General features: G+C 42.7%; 1 protein-coding gene across 1 annotated transcript in view; it reads left to right on the top strand.

The window, feature by feature from the left end:
* The first annotated feature begins 1,402 nt into the window (after window positions 1–1,402).
* ctnnal1 (catenin (cadherin-associated protein), alpha-like 1) overlaps window positions 1,403–22,936 on the top strand; it is a 412,359-nt gene continuing 390,825 nt past the window's right edge. The window contains exon 1 of the mRNA XM_068011975.1: window positions 1,403–1,547. Coding sequence (XP_067868076.1) covers window positions 1,461–1,547 — 87 coding nt within the window. The 5' untranslated portion in view covers window positions 1,403–1,460. The remainder of the gene's footprint in view (window positions 1,548–22,936) is intronic.

The raw sequence follows: 22,936 nt of genomic DNA on the forward strand, positions 1-22,936 counted from the left end.
CTGTTCAGCAGTAATTGGCTATGCCGAGTGCTAAATCCACTCAAAACATTGGATCTCTTTCTGCAAAAGTAAAATAATGTGCATGCTGGAAATCTGAAATAAAAACAAAGTGCAGGAAATACTCAGCAGGTCAGGCAGCATCTGTGGAGAGAGAAGCAGAGTTAACGTTTCATATCTGTGACCTTTCATCGGAACCCCTTTCCGCTTCGCCTTTCGTCATTTCCACACTATTCATGGAATACTTGCGCCACTCATTTTTATTTTACATTGCTTTGTGCTAAATTTCATCTGTCATTCTTGTGCTTACTTTCATATTTTGTCTAACTCATTTTGTAGTTCCCTAGCCTCCTTCTCAGATTCAATTATGCTTTCTTGTTTGACATTACCTGTGAATTTGATCAGTTTGCATTGAATCCATTCTGAAACCAATTCCTAACTGTAAATTAGAAACAGGAAGGGGACGTACACCAATTCCTACACTGTTTTAAATGAGATATCGAATTATTACTATGTTTATAATGCAAACATAATTTGAACCAGTACCGTTCAGTAACTCTTCAGTTTGTTGGCGGAACCGAGATCTCGGAGTTGTATGTGTCGCTCTGGAGCAAAAGGTGCGTGTACCTCATTAAAGTACCTCACACAAGATAGACGAGATATTACTGCAAATGTTAAAATTTCACCAAGAACAGCTCGCATAGTGCGTTTATGTGGATCTAAAGTGCAGTAAAATACATAATGCAAAAAACGCAGAAATGGATTCATGACATGTGGCGCCAACCAACCTTAAATCATGTAAACAGATTGCGGGTTGCTATGTTTACAAACAAGCTTTCAATTCAAAAATTCTAACTCAAACACATCTAACCTAAAATCATTTTCCCAAGAGTGGGGTTTTGACGTTACCCACCTTTGGCAGGAAATAAAAAACGCGAGGGGGAAATGCTTTCCCAATCGACTTTGTCAGTAACCTTTCGTTGTAACCCGCCAAAATAACACGAGCATAAATCTACATATTTCCTTTTGGCCATCGTCGTCATTGCTCTAACTTGGTGCTAAAGTTGAGAAGGTCTGCGGGGCGGTGTGATAGCTGGCGGACTCATGTCGCTGCTGTTACCGCCTCCTGTCCCCGTGTCCCTGGCCGGACTCGGGCCAGCTCTTTCTGCCAGCGTCTGCCGCTTTCCTCGCGCTCCATTGCAGACATTCAGGAGACACTGAACTCAATGCATTTTTGTTTTCTGAAACCAGGTTTTAATTAGAAAACAAAGTAGAATCAGAGCGCGAGTGAAAAGACAAACCACAACATTACAACCTCCCACCCACAGATCCATTCCAGAGCCCCTCCTACCGCCGGAAAGAGACGCAACTCCCTCCCGCCTCTCAGTCACTCCTGGAGAGGGAGCGGGAGAGACGGGGCTTTGCTCTGTTACAGTAGCGGCACTGGTAGAGTCAGCGGCATCATGGCTTCTTCTCACTGCAACACCGATTCCGGGCTGGAGATCAAAACCAGGTCCGTGGAGCAGACCCTTATCCCCCTGGTGACCCAGGTATGTTTGGTGGAAGAGCAGCGTGAGTGAGAGTGCAGCGCAGAGCAGTCTGAGTGAGAGGCACACAGAGCCAAGGAAGGGATATCAGAGAAACGCAGAGTGGAACCAGGCAGGAGACTCCCTCGGGGTAAATGAGGTGATTGGGGTCTGGACATCAGAGGAGGGCCAGAGACCCTCATCTACCCCAAAAAAGCGGGGGCTGAGACCCCCCACCCCACGAGAGGCTGAGAGTATCAGAAAGCATAAGTAGAGACCCACATAAAAGATCCCGAGTGACTCCCAGAGGTACGTGAAAGTGGAAGTCCTGGGACCCTCAGAAGAACGAGGTAACGAGAAATTGGACTTTAGGCATCTTTAACCGCCCCAGAGAAAGCATCTTCCTGTGGTGAGGGTAAAACTTGTCAGTAACCTCCGCCCGCACTGGTACAAGATGACGAGGGCGAGGTGATGGTGTCGCGTTCATGCCCTATTTTGAATGTCAGTCCCTTTCCCATTGTCCCCACCCCAGGGCCGGCCTGCCGCTTGTTTGATGATCCATCTCCAGCAGGAGAGGAATGTGTCGTTATTTTATCCGGTGAGACCCGCTCTGACAGCACATTGCAGTCGGAGAGAGAGAAAGGCCACACGCGAGGGTTTATTGCCGTCCCTGCCGAGAAAGGGAAAAGCAGAGAAGCATGCACTTCACAGGACTGCAGCCAGTGTTTTACTTGAAAGTTCAAACTCAGTAACTTTCAGAGAGGGCAGTCTGTCTTTCACCGGAGAACAGGGACGTTTTGTTTCCTGTTTAGCTGCTAAACAGACCTCTTAATTGCAAATGATCCAAGTTTGTAATCCCACGGTTCACAAATCTTTCTGGGTTGAACTAAGGACCTTTCTGATTTTCTCTACATTGATCCGTCAGGAGGTGTTGGGTTATGTCGCGCTGTAAAAATGACAAGCCAACTCCAAAAGGGATTTTAGAGCCTTGATTGCTTTTATCTCATCAGGTGTTTTAAGTAGAGAATAAGTATTTATAATGTCTGTTTTACAATTTAAGCATTTTGTTCAGTTTTCGTTTTAGTTGTTTATATAATTAGGCAAGGAGATAGAGCTGAGTTGTTGAAGAAAAATCTTGGATCATCAGATTTTCCCTGTGTTTCGACGTGCTTTTGAATTCTGATGATTTAATTTGTTAGTAATCTGTAATGTTTTATGATGGTGCTTGAAACAGCTGAATATGTATTCCAATAGGTATTGTGGCCTAAACCTGAGAATATGGACCCAGTGAAATGGATTCATGAGATTTTACACGGGTTGTAAACAGTATATTACAGTAATTGCACAATATGGGTTCAATGGATGTAAAGTTTTATTTGGTTTTAAAAATGAACATTTCTTAAAAATGTTGACTCATAATTTGCTGTCAAAATAACGGTGAGAATAATGGAGCTCAACATTATTTATGTGCACTTGCTGCGGCGAGGTCAGATACACAGACAAATGTGGAAATCCAGAAGTTTCTATCTGATATGTGTTGCTCAGCTCTTAGCTTTGTGAAAACAGCATCTCGCTATCTGGTCATCATTGAAATGCATTGAATAACATGAGGTTCCCATACCTGTGCAGTAGATATAAAATAAACTCACCACAGAAGTTTAAGTCTTGTTCATTTCAGTCTAAGTACCATTTAATTACATGATAAATGTTAATTACTACCAGTCAGCTTCTCTCGCACTGAAACCAAGCTCTTACAAGTGTGGAGTCTCATTCATTCAGGTTTTAACTTGTACTTCCTTCTGTGTCCTTACACTGTTAATTTTCTAATCCCTGAATATGATTGGTCCCAGATGCCTGGTTTTGCTTGGTGCAACATTATCAGCTTGCATTTTCAGAAACTTGTGATGCAAAAATTTTTATAACCTAAATGCATAAGCAAGTCTAACTAATGGCAATCGCCATTAGATGCCCTGGCATATCAAATTATGGCCCACTGGCAGAAAATGTTGTGTGCAAAGTGCATAAGTAGTTCTGTAAACCGAGGGTTTATTTTAGAGGTAAAGGAGTATTTGGCTATTTTGAGGACATTCCATGACTCAATACTTTTAATAGGCTAACAAATGGAATTTAATACAGAGAAGTGTGAGGTACTACATTTTGTCAGAAGGGATAGACAGAGGAAATATAAACTTAATGGAACAATTCCAAGGAGTGTGCAGGGACAGAGGTACCTGGAGGTTCATATGCATTGATCTTCGAAGGTGGCAGGACATATTGAGGTAGTAGTTAACAAAACATATGGGATCTTGGGCTCATAAATAGAGGTATTGAGTACAAAAGCAGAGAAGTTATGCTGAACCTGTATAAAGCTCTGGTTAGGCTACAATTAGGGTATGGTGTCCAGTTGTGGTCATCACACTTTAGAAAGGATGTGGAGGTTGTTGAGATGCTGTAGAGGAGATTTACCAGAATGGTTCCAAGGATGAGGGATTTTAGCTACAAGGTTAGGTTGGAGAAGCTGGGATTGTTCTCCTTGTAGCACAGGAGATTGAAGGGAGATTTGATAGAGGTGTACTAGGTTATGACAAGATTAGATAAAGGAAACAAAGAAAAGCTGTTCCCATTAGTACAAGGACTAGGGGATATGGATTGAAGGTTTTGGGCAAGAAAGGCAGGGGGCTGTGAGGAAGACCTTTTTATGCAGTAAATGTTAATTACCTGGAACTCGCTGCCTACAAGGGTGGTGGAAGTAGAGACAATGAATGAGTTCAAAAGGAAATTGGATTGGCATTTGAGGGAATTAGACTTCAGGGCATGGGGAAAGAACAGGGCAAATGGGACTGAGCATATTGCTCTACAGAGAGCCAGCCAGGACTCGAAGGGATGAATGGCCTCCTGTGCCATAATGACTAATTCTGACTGCAAAGGAGCATTATTGTGGGGTTGGGGGCTGCTGGGGGCAGGGTGGGGGAGTAGGGAGAGATGTCAATGAAGGAAAAATGAATATTTACCACTTTTAGAGTTTGGGTATCTCCAACTTTGTGATGTGTTGTAAAATGTTTGGCCAGTTGGAGGGGCCTCAGTGCTTCTCCTTTGAGTTATTTTTAATGTAGTTTCATTTAAGCTGATGCCATTGGTAGAAATCGCTACTCTAGTAATTCTATCACTCGTTTGCTCTGTTAACTTTTTATACTTACTTTTGTAAGTGAGTAGAAAACTTATGTTTAAGCAACCAGTATTTGTGGTTCTTTCTATTAAATTTTTTTTAGTTTTTCATTTTGTTAATGATGTCTGTATAGATTGGTTTTCCATGTAATAACTAAGTTGGTCTTGACTCTTCCAAAGCAGTCCTGAGTCCAACTTTATGATGCCTGAAGACTTAACGCTAATACCTGGAGCAACACCACTGTGGTTTACAATATTTTGGGCACCACTAAAATTTGCAGCTGCAGCAGGACATCTTGCTGTTTTAAGATACATTGTGAGGTCTGATGTTGAGATTTGTGTTATGTAGTTATTATGTCCTAGTGTTGAAAATGATGAGCAGATGCCAGTGTTGCCTAGAAACATTGAATGTTGGCATGATGGTTCTTTCTGCATTTACACTGCCAGTTCCTGAGGTAAACTTGGTGACAGTTTTACACTTGCTTATCAGTTTGACAGGATTTGTCCCCAAGACCTTTCATTTAAACAGGAACAAGAATATGTGCTCCAGTTTGGATTGTTACAACTTTTCACAATAACTAAGTAAACCCTTTCCTGATGCATGCATGCATGCATAAATCATGCATTATTGCCATTTGATTCCATACCCCAATAACTTATTTTTGAAAGTTTGGGATCAGTTCTAAATCAGAAGTTTAGAAAAGATTGAAATTAACTCACTGGCTCTCTTCTTCTAATAAATTGTATTACCAATAGCATTTACATGGATGTACAGAGGACACAAAATTAAAATTTTGAAAACATTACTCTAATTGAGTGCAATAGAATGGTCAATCATAGTGTTTAATATTGATCTAAAGTAATGTAATTTGGATTTGAATCTGTATTTATTCCAAAATAAACTCTCCAGTGTAAACTGTTACACTTGAGAGAATACTCTGCATATATATAAACATCTCAGGAAATGAGAATTTTTTTAATGCAGCAAGTTATGATCTGTAATTCACTACCTGAAAAAGTAATGGAAGCAGATTCAATAGTAACTTTTAAAAGAGAATTGGATACATGCTCAGATAAATTTGCAGCGCTATGGCAAAGAGCAGAGGAGTGCGATTAACTAGATAGCTCTTTAAAAGAGCCAGCACAGACAAGATGGGCCAAATTGCCACCTCCTGTGCTCTGTGATGTGCTTCACTCTGGTTACAATGTGTTAACTGTCGCTAATCTACTGGCACATTTACATTGTTACGGCCATGTGGTGAGGGCTGTGGGTGGTTCCCACTGATCAACTTCCAACTGATTGCAGCAAGTGTTTTTTGTTATTAGGGTTTAACCCTGTTGTGTTTCATTTGTCAAATGAACGGACAAGGACTGGTTTTCTTGTAGGTTTAAAACAGAAGATTGATTATTTATTGATCAATATGCCTTATCCCGAAATTGTCGCACCTGCGTCCAAAACATTCACTTGTACGTGCACGCACACGAAGAGACAAACGGAGAGGAAAAGGGGTAAGTGGTTTTCAAATGAGGTAGGGTTTCATGGTTCACGGTAAACCTGTTGAATTCTCTCTCAAGTCAAGTTCTTGTTGGCTGCAGGCCTGAGGTGCTTGTAGGTTTCTCGGTGGAAAGTTCAGTTTGAAGACAGGATCACTTTCAATTCACTGCTGCATAGGTTGGAAATGTAGAATTCACAGCAGGGCACCTCCCTTCTGCCTTGCTGGATTTTCTCCCAGCTCTTGGCTGGACAAGATTATTGGTGATGCTTCATTCTGTGTGTGTGTCTGTGTCTGCCTTTTTTAAGGTAAAAGTTTGTTGCATCATATTCTAGTAGGAGGCTCTTTGATCTCTTCTCCCATGGTGATCACACAATGGCCCAGGATGACAATAATCCGGTTATAATGTTTCCACTTCATACTTTCTTTCTTTTCGTAGATTCAATTCAGGAATGTTTCAGGATGTGTGTAATTGACACCTCTCAACCTAGTTAGGCGTTCTTTGTTCTAAACAGACAGTGTGGCAATGTTTGAATACATGTGTGGCCATCTTTTGCAGCATTGCCCATTTTTTTTTAAAAAAAAGGTAAAGTCAATTTTTACGACTCTTCAGTTTGCGTCTATATTTTTTCATCGTCGCGCTTCTCATAAGTGTGACCACATGTACAGTCCTCTCATCTGATTCATAATTCAAGTTAGTGAAAATTTATAGTCCTATATTTTAAGTTGTTCAATGGAATTGGTGACTTTCAGTTTTTATGACTTTTAATCTCAAGATAAAATAGACTTTTGTTTAGAAGTTGTTCTGCTTAATCACTGCCATTTTAAATTGCCAGCGCTATATTCAAAATGGCCAACCATTGAGTCATATACAATACAAACAAACTAAACCGCTGTATAATATCACAAAATGTTAATTCTTAGCTTTGCAAGCCTAAAGCCCACTGCTCCCACATCCTCTCTAGCATTGTGTACAAACTTGGCTCAGTTGGCAGTCCTTTTGCTGCTGGGCCAGGAGGTTGTGTGTTGAGTTCTAATTCAGTTTAGGCCGTTCAGTAAGATCATGGCTGATCTCTGATAAATCCACTTTCCTGCCCGATCCCCATATCCCTTAAGAGTCCAAAAACCTGTTATCTCAATGTTGAATATATTCAATGACTAAGGATCCACAGCCCTCTGGGGTAGAGAAATCCAAAGATTTGCAACCCTCTGAGTGAAGAAATTCCTCCTCATCTCAGTCTGAAATAATTGACCCCTTTATCCTAAGACTGTGCCCTCATGTTCTAGATTTCCCAGCCAGGCGAAATAACCTTTGTGTCTACTGTCAAGCCCCTTCAGAATCCTGTATGTTTCAATGAGATCACCTCTCATCTTCTCAACTCCAGAGATGATAGGCTCAATCTGCTCACCACTCATCACAGGATAACCCTCTCATCTCAAGGACCTATCTAGTGAGCCTTCGCTGAACTGGCTTCAATGCAAGTATATCCTTCCTTTAAATATGGAGACCAAAACTGCTTACAGTACTCTAGGTATGGTCTCACCAAAGCCCTGTACAATTTCAGCAAGACTTTTTTTTTGTACTCCAATCCCCTTGCAATAAAAGCCAACATGCCATTTGCCTTCCTAAGTGCTTGCTGTACCTGAATGCTAACTTTTAGCATTTCTCCTACAAGGGCACCCAAATCTCTCTGAACATCAACATTTAAAAGTTTCTTACCATTTCAAAAAATCTGCTTTTCTATTCTTCCTGCCAAAGTGAGTAACCTCACACTTACCTACATCATACTCCATCAGCCATCATTTTAGGAAATTGAATTTGGGACTTTCTGATTGTGTCAGAAACATAAGAGAATACTGCAACTCCTCCTCATCCTTCAGTGTCAAAGGTTTCCACGCAGTAAATCTATGTGAACAACATTTCCTGCTTGTGCAGCTCTTTGTCGTGTAGTGTCGTCACTTGAAACTGTTCCTTGGATGCAGGGCAAATGCTGTACCTGGAGCATGAATTGCACTGTGGGAAGTCTGCAATGTGACCATATGCACCCCTGTATAATTCCATCATGTATATGCACAGGCACTGGAGTGAAATGTAAGGCATCTGCCCTCGTTACATTTGTTTCTGGTTGCGCCTCTGTGGCAACATACAAAAAATGTTGGTTCCCACTATACAAACCCCAAAACTCCAGTTGTCTTATGAGAACATATTATTAAGGCTGCCAAGCTTAATAATTACTAGTTATTTAGTTTAGTTTAGAGATACAGCACTGAAACAGGCCCTTCGGCCCACCGAGTCTGTGCCGACCATCAACCACCCATTTATACTAATCCTGCACTAATCCCACATTCCTACCACATCCCCACCTGTCCCTATATTTCCCTACCACCTACCTATACTAGGGGCAATTTATAATGGCCAATTTACCTATCAACCTGCAAGTCTTTGGCATGTGGGAGGAAACCGGAGCACCCGGAGGAAACCCACGCAGACACAGGGAGAACTTGCAAACTCCACACAGGCAGTACCCAGAATTGAACCCGGGTCGCTGGAGCTGTGAGGCTGCGGTGCTAACCACTGCGCCACTGTTATGTGAATAATTCCTTTTTTTGCTTTGGATATTTCTATTTTTATTATCTCTAACGATGTGGGGGAAATACTCCTGCATTGATCATCAAACATCCCAGTACATATGAAATAATTCTTGCTTGTCTGTTATTTAATCTTACATTTTCCCATCAGTTATCCTCATGGGAATGTCTTCACTAAAATAATCCAGTGATTTTGTAACCTGTGCTGCACTGTGTAAAACAATTAGAAAAACACTTGAGCATACTGAATGGTGTGATTAGTTTTCGAAATTCTGGTAGAGTTAGTTGTAAACCTATTATTCAAGTAGGAAAAAATCTGGATGTATTTGTCAAAGTTAAAACTTTTTATCAAGAGTTGGACTTGAAAATTTGAGTAAAAATGGACATACTGAAAGTTTTATCAGAACCTGTAATATAGGTAAAGCTTCTTGGAGGCACTTAATAAGTAAAATACTGTTATTTCTGGTGTATATCCTTTTAATATGGATATTGTCAAAAAAAAATTTCACACGTCTTTCTTGAAGACTAATGGATGCACTGCCAGTAACTGGATCTTAGAACAGACTCTCAAAACACTGAAAAGGGCCTTTGCTATATATAGATAAAGGATAGTTTTTTTTTACAAAAACACTCACCGACTTTTAATTTTTGAGTAATTTAGTATTATAAAGATACTATATTCCTGAAAACTTTGCTCACTTCCAATGGAAGTGGTCTGTCTTTTACAAGAGCGCAACACATCTGCCTTGTTTGAATCTTTCTCCTGATGTCGAATATAAACCATAGTCTTGGAGTTTGGGATGTGCCTTTGGAGTGGCGGTGATAGCTTCAAGTCTTGTAAACAACCTTTAGAATTTGATTATCAGCATAACCCAAGTAAGGTGGGGGGAGCTTCTTATCAAATCTTGAAAGAATCATGTATACCCCCTGCTTCACCACTTGCAAACCACTATCTAGTTCATCCAAAGAATGATAAAAGAAGTGCTGGTCAACTGGAATTTGTTTATATTCATCTAAAATGGCCCTAGGAATAAAGAAGAATGGAGGTTTTCTATCTATTTAGTGTATTTTTGAGAACTTAATTATAATATCCTGCATGAGTTAGACAAAAATACATATTATGTAGTGCAGGCTTTTTGTTCCTCCCTGGTTGTAGGTTTAGCTGTCAAGGCTGACTTTATTGCACAGTGCTAGCTGTCCTGAGAATGTGGAGGTGGGTCTTCTCCTCGAGCTGCTGCAACCCTCGTAGTGTTGGTACTACCCAAATGGTATTTGTCAGATAATTCCAGAAGTCTGTCCCAGTGACAAAGCAATAACAATAATACCCAAGTGAGGATATGTGTAGCTTGAAATTAACTTGGGAGTGATGGCATTCCAACCAAGCTGCTGCTTTTTGAGTTTCAGGGTAATAGAGGTCACCGTGCTGGTGGGTGCTGTAAAAAAAAAAGCTTGATGAGTTGCTGCATTACATCGTGTATACTGTATGCGTGTACTGGTGTTGGAGGGGTGAATATTGAGCACCAATTGAACAAACTGTTCTGTCTTTGGTGTAGAGCTTCATGCACTGTGCCTGTACCTATCGAGGCGAATGGTGCATATTCCATCGCACTCTTGACTTGTACCTTGTAGATGGTGTGAGGCTTTTGATGATCAGTAGGTGAGTGAGAACCCAGCCTCTGCTTGCAGTTGTAGCCTCTTGGTTGATATGGCTGACCCACGTAAGCTTCTGGTGAGTGATGATCCCCTGGATCTTAGTGGTGGGGAATTAAGCATTCGTGGTTCTGTTAAAGTTCAGGCATTGATCTCTAGGCTTGTTCTTGTTGGAGAAGGGCATTGCCTGGCTCTTATGTGGCACAAATATTACCTGCTACTTGTAAGCCCAAGCCTGATAAGATTCTGCTGTAGATAGGCATGGTCTGTTTCATTATCCGAAGAATTTTTAAGAGATGCCAACTGTAGAATTGTCAGTGAAAGGCTTTACTTATGATGTTACCAAAGGAAAGCAATTGAAGTAGCTGATGGTTGGACCAAAAATATTTTCCTGAGGATGTCCATCAGCCGTGTTACGGAGATGGGATAATTGTTTCCACTAGCCATGCCACTGATGCAGATTTTCCCCAGGACCCCCAATATTTGCAGTTTTGCTAGAGCTCTTTGGTGTCATACCTTGATGTCAAGAGCAGCTGCTGTCCCCTCTACTCCGGCATTCATCTCTTGTGCACATATGTGAATCAAGGCTGTGATTAGGTACGGAGTGCAGTGCTTCTGACAGAACCTGAATTGAGCAACAATGAGCAGGTTATTGGTGGGATGGTGTTAGTACTCACAAGTAACCTGTTGGTTATGTTGCCGATCAATAAATCAGCAGTTATTAAAATGATGTGTAATTTTCTTTAATGAAGCTAGAAAATGTGAATCATTCATATAAAGTCAGAGGAGTTCACAGGATGTTAACTGGTAAATGATAGTCTCAAATGCTTTGATCTCCTGTGTGATGAATATCTTGTGCATATTTTATATTGCATGCTGTTTATCTAATAGTCTTTCAGATTTTTTTCAAATTGATAAATATTATTCAATGGAACGGAAGAAATGTGTGGAAATACAGGATCTCGTCACTCAGTGCCCTTCTTTAAATAATCTCTGATTTATAACTATGAATTAGAACAATTTTGGAGTAAAAATGTTACCTCTGTCCATTCAACTGTATTTGCCATGCAGGACAAGTTAAAGCTATTTGAGTGAACGTTAAGTATGGTAACAGAAGTACAAATTAATTTGTTAGCATTGTCCTGAATACCAGCTATTAAAGTTACGTTGGTGAGGTACTGTTGGTACTTAAAGATTCATGGATCTCCTTCCGTGCTGTAATTTCCATGTAAATTCTCATCTGAAGGTATCTAGTCTAATTTTATTTTCCTGGCCTTCCTGCATATTATGTCCTGAGGATGTGAAAAGTACTATATAACTGTAATTTCTTTCTTTTTTATGTTCCTCCTTTTCCAAATACTTAGAAATTCCTTTTTAATTATGTTAGAGGCTCTGGGGGCTAAATTGGATAGCCCCCGAAAACAGGAGCAGGGATTGTGATGTGCAGTTAGCCTGCATCTATTCAGTGTAATGCAGGCAACGCCACTTCTTGATTTCTGCATGCAGCCAGTGCTAACTGTGCTGTTGATTGGCTGCATGTGTCAGCAGGGGGCCTAAAAATATAACTTGCCACCACTGCATAAAGCTAGCTAATGCCTCTTAAAGGCAAGTGCATTGTGGCTGTAGCAGGTGCAAGGAGTCTTTTGTGAGCTACATCTGATATAGGAAAGAGAGAAAAATTGCTGAGCCATGGGAGGGAGCAGACATGTGGGTTTTCTGACACTGCACTGGGTGTCTTGGAGGAGGTGGAAAGGAATAGAAAGGTCCTGTATCCAAAGGGAATCAGGAGGCCCTCCAGACACATGGGAAGGCAGGATGAGGAGGTAGCCGCGGAGGTCAATGCCAAGTATGCAGTCCCTAGGATCTGGATGCAGTGTCATATGATGCTTAATGACCTCACTCAAGTAGTCAAGGTCAGTGAATGCATCTTCAAATGTCATATCTTATCAACTGCATCACTAGCTTCAGCCACTGCTCAACTCACCACAACCCCCACCACCAGCACCGCCCCCACCCCCCCTCTTTCCCCCCCCCATCCCCATCACTCATCTACCATCTATCTCTGGCAATTGGAACTCATACCTAACGTTCAGAGGCTGCTTCTCACCCTCACACACTTAGTACTGTTGCAAGCCTCACATCTACATCTCACAGCTTGCACATGCAGCCAGCTATTCAACCACAACAGCCACATCACGCAAAGATATTGCAAGACACTCACTGATGCACTTCTCTTTTTCTTGAAGGAGAAGGTGAGACACAGAAACAACAGGAGGGAGAAAGCATGCTTGCATTCTCTAACCTCATGGAGGAGACATTTTTGGCCATTTTCAGAAGGGACTTTGCTGAAGTCGTGGTTAGTGGAGGGGGTGAATCCATTGAAGATGACAGTATCCTCATGCTTAACCCTCCTTCTCACATCTTACTTCCCCCACAACCCCTAATTTCTTCTGAGTTGCAAGCTGCAGCAGGTCTAAGCATGCACCTTTCACTCCCGCCCCCCTGGGTCACCTCAGCACAACCTTATCCTTGTGCATTTCTCTTTCAGATACCCAAGAAGTGCAACCTGGCTAGGCAATGAAGGGAGCCCAGGAAGGTTTCACACTCACGGCCACCAGCTCAGATACATAGATACTGACAGTGCACATAATTTAGACAATAGCATAGAGGCCGAATTTGCATGTGGTGAGATACTGGGCACAAGTGCGCTGCAGCCAGGGCACAGGAGCAAGATACTGCAGCTGCTGGATTCCTGGAGGGCAAGGTTGCACATAGTTTCCGCTGCAGAGGACCAGGCTACAGAAGTTGATGGGTGTACACAAGAAAATGTTTGGTGCATTGAGGAGCCAACCAGAAAGCCTGCGTGCAGTGACAAGGAACATGTAGGGGTCCGGCATCAATTTTGTACAGGGCTTGGTGCAGATCTTAGAGCCCATGCTTTCCAGCATAGAACTGGTGACCGTCTCCAACAAGACATTCATGGATCCAGCCGTAATGCAGTGTCCAATGGCCAATGTCTCAGCTTCCATTGCAGCACAAGCATCTTCCGCCAAAAGTCTGTGTGCTGCTGTGGAAGCTCAGACTGAAGTCATAGCTTGCTGCCATCAAGGCTGTTAATACCAGTGTTTAAAGGGACTTGCAGAGATTCACAGCATTCCAGTAATCTGCCCTCCAACAGATCTCTAGGATTGTTGAGGCCCAACCTCAGGGGAGTGGCAGTGACTCCATGGTGCTCAAGCCTGTTGTCCTCTCTCAGGATGACAGCATTCATACCTTTGCCCCTGCCCCTCTGCCAGTGCCCTTGCTGTTGCACGTCAGCTAGTCAGCCCAGACTGCTGCAGCCCATGCTGAGGTGGAGCTATTTGAATCTAGGCCCAGAGCAGCTTGAGGTTCTGCTCCAAGGCCATCTGCAGTCCCCTGCAGTGAAGGGCAACAGCCTTTCACCAGCTGCAGCCACTGGGGTAACTCAGCGTAGTAGCACTAGGACAGGCAAAGGCACACAAGACAGGCACTAAGGGAATGCTCAAGGGTGATAAGTTTAAGTTTGTGTATAATATGGCATGGTTTCATTTATAAATTTGGTTTGGATTGTTTAGTATCTTTTATTTTTACATCATGGCAAAGAGGACTATGTTTTGATCAGTGACAACGAAAACTAAGGAGTATGGGAGTGCTGGTGAATGGGGTATTGGGGTTGATTTCACTGTTGGCATCCTTGAATTAGTTCTTCACGTACATCCCAGGCTGAAAGGGGCTGTCAGAGTTGCTGCCTCCCTTCCATATGCTCCTTGCACTCCTGTTTCTCAGCTTTTCGCCTATAGGTGGTGGCAGGGGCTCTTCCTGATGGGAAGTTTGTGAAGCATTCAGCATACCACCACAAATCTTGAGACCTGTTCAGCTGAGTCCTCCAGAGTGATTCAGGCAATGGAATCGTTGCTTCAGTATGCCAGTGATCTGCTCTATCACATGTTGGTGCTGCCGGGCAGTGACTGTTCTGTCAGTCAGTTGAAAGTAGTTGGTTCAATGGTGTTAATTACTGTCGCAGGAAGCTAAGCTAGCCGGTGACTCATCAGAGGCTCTACATAAACAGTCAGGTTTTCAGACCACACAGAGTAAGGGGTGCATGGAGTGGAGACTTTGCCTGAGTGAGACATAGTCAGAGTATGAAGGTGGGAATTCACTTCATGTGGGAATTCAGTGCAGAGGGGGAAAGAGGTGCTCCTTTTGCAGCCTCTAGTAACTGTTAAAAGAGGTTTTATTTTTGTACTAAAATCTTAGTTTTTTAAAAACACAGAATTCTGAACAAAGGATTCTTTTCAGTGGACATGGACACCTCCAAATAGCTGAAATTTTTGGGTGTTGACTTTGCATACGAGAATAGGAAAGCAAGCAGTTTCAAGGAAGCCAGCCAGGAGTTTTAACCTCCTCAGAGCAAAACCTTGAATGACAGAGTAGACACAGTGTCTGGTCATGTGATCGGCTCAGGATGGTTTACTTTCACTTTGGACACTTTTTTTTAAAAAACAGTGAGTTGGACAAAGAGCAGGCATTTTGAAATTTGATTTTTGACCTGCCTGGAGATCAAAGTGGGAGACCCAGAAAAAGATCTTTCTCTGTGAAGGAAACCTGCATCTCTTGAAAAAAAAACCCTGTATTTGAAAGGTGGCAGATTCCTATTGCTTCCTGTCTCTGAAGAATTCCTGCATCCACTATGGTTCCTATTGTCTCCTGTGTTTTGGGAAATCTTGAAACCTGAAGAAAGCTTCAACTGCTGTATTTCTGCTGTGAATCCGAAGCCGACCTGTTGCTAAACCCCTGCTGAAAGAGCTATGTGGCATCTGCTGTAGCCAAATTGCTGTGACTATGACCCATCACAGACTGGTCATCACCTGGAGAGACTTCGAGTGGCATCTGTCTATTCAACTCTGGGACACTTCACCCAACTGAAGAATTTCCTACCAGAACGTGACAAACTGATTTATTTTATTATTCCTTCTATTCCTCAAACAGCTGCAAAGCAGAACTCTTTATTTTTTTCCCCCTGGTTAATTGGTTTTTTGAATGTATGTGTGTGCGCATGAGGTCTGGGGAAATAAGGAGCTTTTCATGTATATGGATTTATCTCATTAGTGGTTAAGACTTATTTTTTTTCTAATAAATAGTTAATGATGTTTAAAGAAACCTGGTTGGTGTGCTTTACCTGGGGGCAAATAGTCTAATTGGCTGTTCTTTGGTAGGTGGGAAAAATTTATTGATGTGCTGTGACACATGGAGAAGTGAGACTGAATTAACAGTGCATTTCTCTCCCCCCTTGGTCGTAACACCGTAGAAGATGCAATTGCTTCCTAGAAATAGAGGATAACCTAGAAATTGTGGCGAGAGTTTGAAGAGCTAGGGTGGTGAGTCTGTGGATTCGGAGCTTTCCAAAGAAAATTAACATGATGTTACAGCAAAGAAGGTAATTGATTGGTTGATGAACATTTTCTCTTTTACTGTTATCTAAACTAAGGAATTTTAATTAACTAAGAAAAATAAATGAACACATAATAAAGATGACAGGGCAGGCGATGCGTTGCGGCTGCAGTATTTAGGAGCTGGTGAATGCCAGTGTGATTCACGGCAAACACCTCTGCAGTGTGTACGGCTCGAAGAGCTTCACCTCTGGGTCAGTGAGCTAGTGGCCGAGATACGGACACTGCGATGCATCAGGGAGGGTAAAGTTACTTGGACACTTTGTTCCAGAAAGCAGTCACACCCCTTAAGATAGGGTCTTCTGATTTGATCAGTGGTCAGGGACAGGAGGATATGACTGCGAATGAGGCAGGTCAGGAGATAAAGAAGGCAGAAATGAGGAGCCTCAGCACTTGCAATTGTCCAACAGGTTTGAGGGTCTTTCCGCTTGTATGGATGAGAGCGGGGCCTGCAGGGTGGATGAGCAAACTGACATGGCACCATGGTACAGGAAGCCATTTAAGCGGGGGGAGTAAATAGGAATGTAGTGGTAGTAGGAGATAGTATAGTCAATGAGATAGACACAATTCTCTTTGGCCAACAGTGAGAGTCCAGAAGGCTGTGTTGCCTGTCAGGTGGCAGGGTTCGGGACATCTTCTCAGGGCTGGAGAGGAATTTGCAGTGGGAGGGGTTGGATCTAGTTGTCATGGTCCACATGGGTACCAACGACATAGATAGGGCTCGGAAAGATGTTCTGCATGGGGAGTATGAGCAGCTAGGGGCTAAATTAAAAAGCAGAACCTCAAAGGTAATCTCTGGATTACTACCTGAGCCACAAGCAAAGTGGAGTAGGGTAATGGAGAGTTAAATGCGTGGCTCAAAGATCGCTGTGGGAGAAATGGGTTTTGATTCATGGGGCATTGGCACCAGTATTAGGGAAAGTGGGAGCTGTATCGTTGGGACGGTCTTCACCTGAACTGTGCTGGGACCAGTGTTCTGGCTAGCCGTGTAACTAGGATGGTAGAGAGTGCTTCAAACTAAATAGTGGGGGCGAGGGATCAAGTGAGGAAAGATGTGATAATTTAAAGAGAGGGGAAGGCAAGAGAGCAAGGTAGCAAAAAGGGAATTGATAATCTGAGTGTGGCAGGAAGGGACAGAGTGCACAAACTTAAGAGTGTGCCAGCAGGATAAGGCTGGATGTTGCGAAAATAATAAAAAGACAGAATTAAAGGCATTCTATCTGAATGCTCACAGTATTTGCAATAAAGTAGATGAATTGACAACACAAATAGAAGTAAGCAGGTATGATCTAATTGCCATTATGGAGATGTGGCTGCAGGGTAACCAAGGCTGGGAACTGAATGTTCAAGGGTATTCGACATTTAGGAAAGGTAGGTGCAATGGAGGAGGGGTAGCACTGTTAATAAAGGATGAGATCAGTACAGTAGTGAGAGAGGATCTTGGAGTGAAGGATCAAGATGTAGAATCAGTTTGGGTCGAGCTAAGAAGCAGCAAGGGGCATCAAACATTGGTAGGAGTCATTTATAGGCCACTAAACAGTAGTGGTAATGTAGGGCATGGTATGAATCAGGAAATTAGAGGTGCATGTTACTAGGGTAATACAGTAATGTTGGGGTGGGGGCGGGGGGTGGCCGGGGGACTTCAATCTACGTATAGACTGGGTAAACCTAATTAGCATTAACGCTGTGGCGGACGAATTCCTAGAATGTATACAAGATGCTTTTCTAGAACAGTATGTTGAGGAACAGTATGTTGGGCGGCGTAGTGGTTAGCACCGCAGCCTCACAGCTCCAGCAACCCGGGTTCAATTTTGGGTACTGCCTGTGTGGAGTTTGCAAGTTCTCCCTGTGTCTGCATGGGTTTTCTCCGGGTGCTCTGGTTTCCTCCCACAAGCCAAAGGACTTGCGGGTTGGTAGGTAAATTGGCCATTATAAATTGCCCCTAGTATAGGTAGGTGGTAGGGAAATATAGGAACAGGTGGGGATGTGGTAGGAATATGAGATTAGTGTAGGATTAGTATAGATGGGTGGTTGATGGTCGGCACAGACTTGGTGGGCCGAAGGGCCTGTTTCAGTGCTGTATCTCTAAACTAAACAACTAAAGAATAGGCGATTTTACATCTGGTACAGGGCGATGAGAAAGGGATAATTAATAATCTCGTTGCAAAGCAGCCTCTAGGGAAAAGCGACCATAATGATAGAATTTTACATTAAGTTTGAAAGTGATGTAGTTCAATCCAAAACTAGGGTCTTAAATCTAAACAAAGGCAACTACGAAGGTAAGAGGGGCAAGTTAACTGTAGTAGCTTGGGAAACTACATTAAAAGGTATGACGGTAGACAGGCAATAAATGGCTAGCATTTAAATAATTGATACATGGTTTACAACAAATTTACATTCCATTGAGGCACAAAAACCTAATCAGAAAGCTGATCCAACTATGGCTAACGAGACGTTAAAGATTAAATTAGATCAAAGGAAGAGGCTTATAAAGTTGCCAAAAAAGTAGTCAGCCTGAGGATTGGGACTATTTTAGAATTCAGCAAAGGAGGACCAAGAAACTGATAGAGAAAACAGAATATGAAAGTAAACTAGGTATGTAAAAAGGAAAAGATTAGTAAAGATAAATGTGAGCCCATGACAGGCAGAGACAGGGGAATTTATAATGGGGAGTAAGGAAATGGCAGAGAAACTAAACTAATACTTTGTGTCTATCTTCATGGAGGAAGATACAAAAAACCTCTCGAATACTAAAGAACCAAGGGACTAGCTAGAATGAGGAACTGAAAGAAATTAGTATTAGTAAAAAAGTTGTCCTGGACAAATTAATGGAACTGAAAGCTGATTAATCCCCTGGACCTGATTATCTACATCCCAGAATGTTGAAAGAGGTGGCTGTAGAGATAGTGGATGTGTTGGTGAACATCTTACAAAATTCTATAGATTCTGGAACAGTTCCTGAAGATTGGAAGGTAGCAAATGTAACCCCACTATTTAAGAAAGGAGGGAGAGAGAAAACTGGGAGCTACAGACCTGTTAGCCTGACATCAATAGTAAGGAAAATGCTAGAATCTATTATAAAGGATGTCATAACAAGACACTTAGAAAATAATGGTAGAATTAGGCAGAGTCAACATGGATTTATGAAAGGGAAATCATGTTTGACAAACTTGTTGGAATTTTTTGAGGATTAAACTAACAATAGATAAAGGGGATCCAGTGGATGTGGTGTATTTGGATTTTCAGATAGCTTTATATACAGCAGGAGGTTAGGAAACAAAATTTGGAGTACATGGTTTTGGGGGTAATATACTGGCATGGATTGAGAATTGGTTAATGGACAGAAAACAGAGAGAAGAAATACATGTGTCATTCTCAGGATGGCAGGCTGGTACTAGTGGGTTACCACAAGGATCAAGGCTTAGGCCCCAGCTATTCACAATCTATATCAATGATTTGGATGTGGGGACCAAATGTAATATTTCCAAGTTGCTGATGACACAAAACTAGGTGGGAATGAGAGTTGTGAGGTGGATGCAAAGAGGGGATTTAGACAGGCTAAGTGAGTGGGCAAGAACATGGCAGATGGAATATAATGTGGAAAAATGTGAAGTTATCCACTTTGGTAGGAAAAACAGAAATGCAGAGTATTTCTTAAATGGTGAGAGATTGGGAAGTGTTGATGTCCAAAGGGACCTGGGTGTCCTTGTCCATGAGTCACTGAAAGCTAACATGCAGCTGCAGCAAGCAATTAGGAAGGCAAATGGTATGTTGGCCTTTATTGCAAGAGGATTTGAGTACAGGAGTAAAAGGTGTATTGCTTCAATTGTATAATGCATTGGCGAGACTGCACCTGGAGTATTGTGTACAGTTTTGGTCTCCTCACCTAAGAAAGGGTATACTTGCCATAGAGGGAATGCAATGAAGGTTCACCAGACTGATGCCTGGGATGGTGGGATTGTCCTGTGAGGAGAGATTGAGGAGACTGGGCCTGCACTCTCTAGAGTTTGGAAGAATGAGAGGTGATCTCATTGAAGCATACAAAATACTTACAGGGCTTGACAGGGTAGCTGCAGGAAGGATGTTTCCTCTGGCTGGGGGGGGGGGTGGTCTAGAACCAGGGAACACAGTCTCAGAATAAGAGGACTGAGAGGGTGGTGAGTCTTTGGCATTCTCTACTGCAGAGGGCTGTGGAGGCTCAGTTATCGAGTATGTTCCAGACTTATCGATAGATTTTTAGATATTAAAGATATCAAGGGATATGGGGATAGTGTGGGAAAATAGCATTGAGGTAGATAATCAGCTATGATCTCATTCAATGGTGGAGCAGGAATGAGGGGCCAAGTGGTCTACTCCTGCTCCTATTTCCTATGTAGCAGCATGGCTCTCATTGTGTACATTGGGTAGGAACCGGAGTCATGTCTTCAGCGGATAGCCCTTGTCACCCAGAAGCCAGCCTTTGGTTTGTCGTGGTGGCTGAAATACACTTGGCACAGTGAACTGCTGCAGAATGAAGGCATTATAACTGCTGCCAGGTGTAACGAACAGGTGAGAAAGGTGTCTAGGGGTCTTTTACTGTCTTCACCTGGTCTTATTGTAATAGGATTTAATATTAAACACACTTTGTTTTGAGCTCCCCCTTGGTGAATCCTTGTTCACTGCTTTCCAATTATACAGCAAAGAAATGAGGATAAACAGGCTTTCTTAGGTTTAAAGAAGAAAAGTGAAATTTATTAAATGTTAAACTTTAACTCTAATTCGGTTCATGTCTACGAAAACACGCCACGCCCCACCCTAGCGTGCATATGCGATACGCATGTGCAAATCGGGACAGAAAAGAGTAGAAGAAAAAAATAAAATGGAAAGGTTTGAGGCAATATCAGAAGAGTTTCTTTTACTGTGCTTCGAGCTCCCTGTAGTCCTTTTGTAGGCAATTCTTGCTTTTCGTTGGGGCCCAGTATTCTTCTTAAACCTTGTTCACTGGAGGAGACTTTTCTCTCTTGGGTTCATGTGTCTTCAATGGGTTTCAGTTCCATGCGAAAGAGATGGGAACAGACAGGAGAGAGATGTTCAGTCCAGGAGTAAACAGCTTTCTGAGTTCAAATGCCCTGTGGCAAGTTCATATTTTAAAAAAAACAACTGACAGTTAGTCATGTGACTAAACTGGTCTGACCACGTCTGTTTATGTATTCGACCATCTTAGCAGTTAGCCTGGAATGCTAGCCCCTCCACCTTCAACGTCTGGTAATCAAAAATCCATTGTGGATTAAATTGGAGCAGGGAGCGGTCCCTTTGTCCTTTCCAAGCACTGTCTGTTACTATGCAAATGTCTTTCCAGTCAGGGGCTTGGTAACCCCTTGTAATAGGCCTCCTTTTCTTCCCAGCAACAATTTTTAAATTTAATGTCCATGTGGAGAAATATCTGTCCCCATTCTTGGCAGGTGGGGGCCTGCATGACACAGGATACTAGGCATTGACTAATAACCATAGAAAAATTATGGCACAAAAGGAGGCCATTCAGCCCTTCATGGCCATGCCGGCTGATCAATCTAGCCGTCCAATCTAATCCCACCTTCCAGCACTGGTCCATAGCCTTGCAGGTTACAGCACTTCAGGTGCATGTCCAGGTACCTTTTAAAAGAATTGGTCTTCGCTCTTAGGCGGGCAAGGTTGAACAACCTGCCACCTGATCTTGTGTGGAGGAAAATTCCTTCTTCTGAAGACTTGAACGCGTGTGAGAGCAGCAGGGAGAAGAAATCCCAAACAGTGTAGGTGTGAGAACACAGCCCTGTTTCACGCCACTCAGGATAGGAAAGGGGTCTGATGAGGCGCCGCTATGCTGAATTGTGCCTTTCATATTGTCATGGAATGAGGTGATGATACTTAGTAGCTTTGGTGGACATCCGATCTTTTCTAGTAGTCTGAAGAGACCACGTCTGCTGACGAGGTCAAAGGCTTTGTTGAGATCAATGAAAGCAACGTCGAGGGGTATCTGTTGTTTTCGGCATTTCTCCTGTAGCTGGCAAAGGGAGAACAGCATGTCAATGGTGGATCTCTTTACTCGAAAGCCGCACTGTGCCTCAGGATAGACGAGCTCAGCCAGCTTCTGGAGTCTGTTTAAGGCGACACGAGCAAAGACTTTCCCCACAATGCTGAGCAGGGAGATTCCACGGTAGTTGTTGCAGTCACCGCGGTCACCTTTGTTTTTATAGAGGGTGATGATATTGGCATCGCGCATCTCCTGTGGTACTGCTCCCTCATCCCAGCACAGGCAAAGCAGTTTGTAGAGTGCTGAGAGTATAGCAGGCTTAGCAATCTTAATTATTTCAGGGGTAATGCCGTCCTACCCAGGGGCTTTTCCGCGAGCGAGAGAATCAATGGCATTACTGAGTTCCGATTTTGTTGGCTGTACGTCCAGCTCATCCATGACTGCTCTGGATATTTAGGCCATACATCATGTTTTCTTGTAAATTAATGTACCATTTAATAAGCTAAAACCTTTTGACACAATTCAACAGAAGTACAGAATGTAGTTTAGGTGGGAAACTTCAATTTCCATTACCAAGAGTGGCTCGGTAGAACCACTACGACGGAGCTAATCGAGTCCTGAGGACATATCTGCCCGACTGGGCCTGCGGCAGGTGGTGAGGAAACCAACAAGAGACCTACTAGACCTGTCCTTACCAATCTACCTGTTGCAGATGCATTTGTCCATGACAGTATTGGTAGGAGTGACCCTCACACAAACCTGGTGAAAACGAAGCCCCATCTTCATACCGAAGATGCCCTCCATCATGTTATGTGGCACTGCTATAGTGCTAAATAGGCTAGACGCAGAACAGTTCTTAGAATCACAGAAATTGTTACAGTACAGAAGGCAGGTATTCGGCCCAACTTGTCTGCACTGGTTCTCCTAATGAGCATTTCACCTATTTCCACTCCCCCGCCTTCTCCCCATACCCCTGCACATTCTTCCTCTTTCATATAACAGTCTAATTCCCCTTTAAATGCTTCAATTGAGCCGGCCTCCATCTCACACTCAGGC

Source organism: Heterodontus francisci, chromosome 2 (genome assembly GCF_036365525.1).
Source record: "Heterodontus francisci isolate sHetFra1 chromosome 2, sHetFra1.hap1, whole genome shotgun sequence".
Classification (NCBI taxonomy): Eukaryota; Metazoa; Chordata; class Chondrichthyes; order Heterodontiformes; family Heterodontidae; genus Heterodontus; species Heterodontus francisci.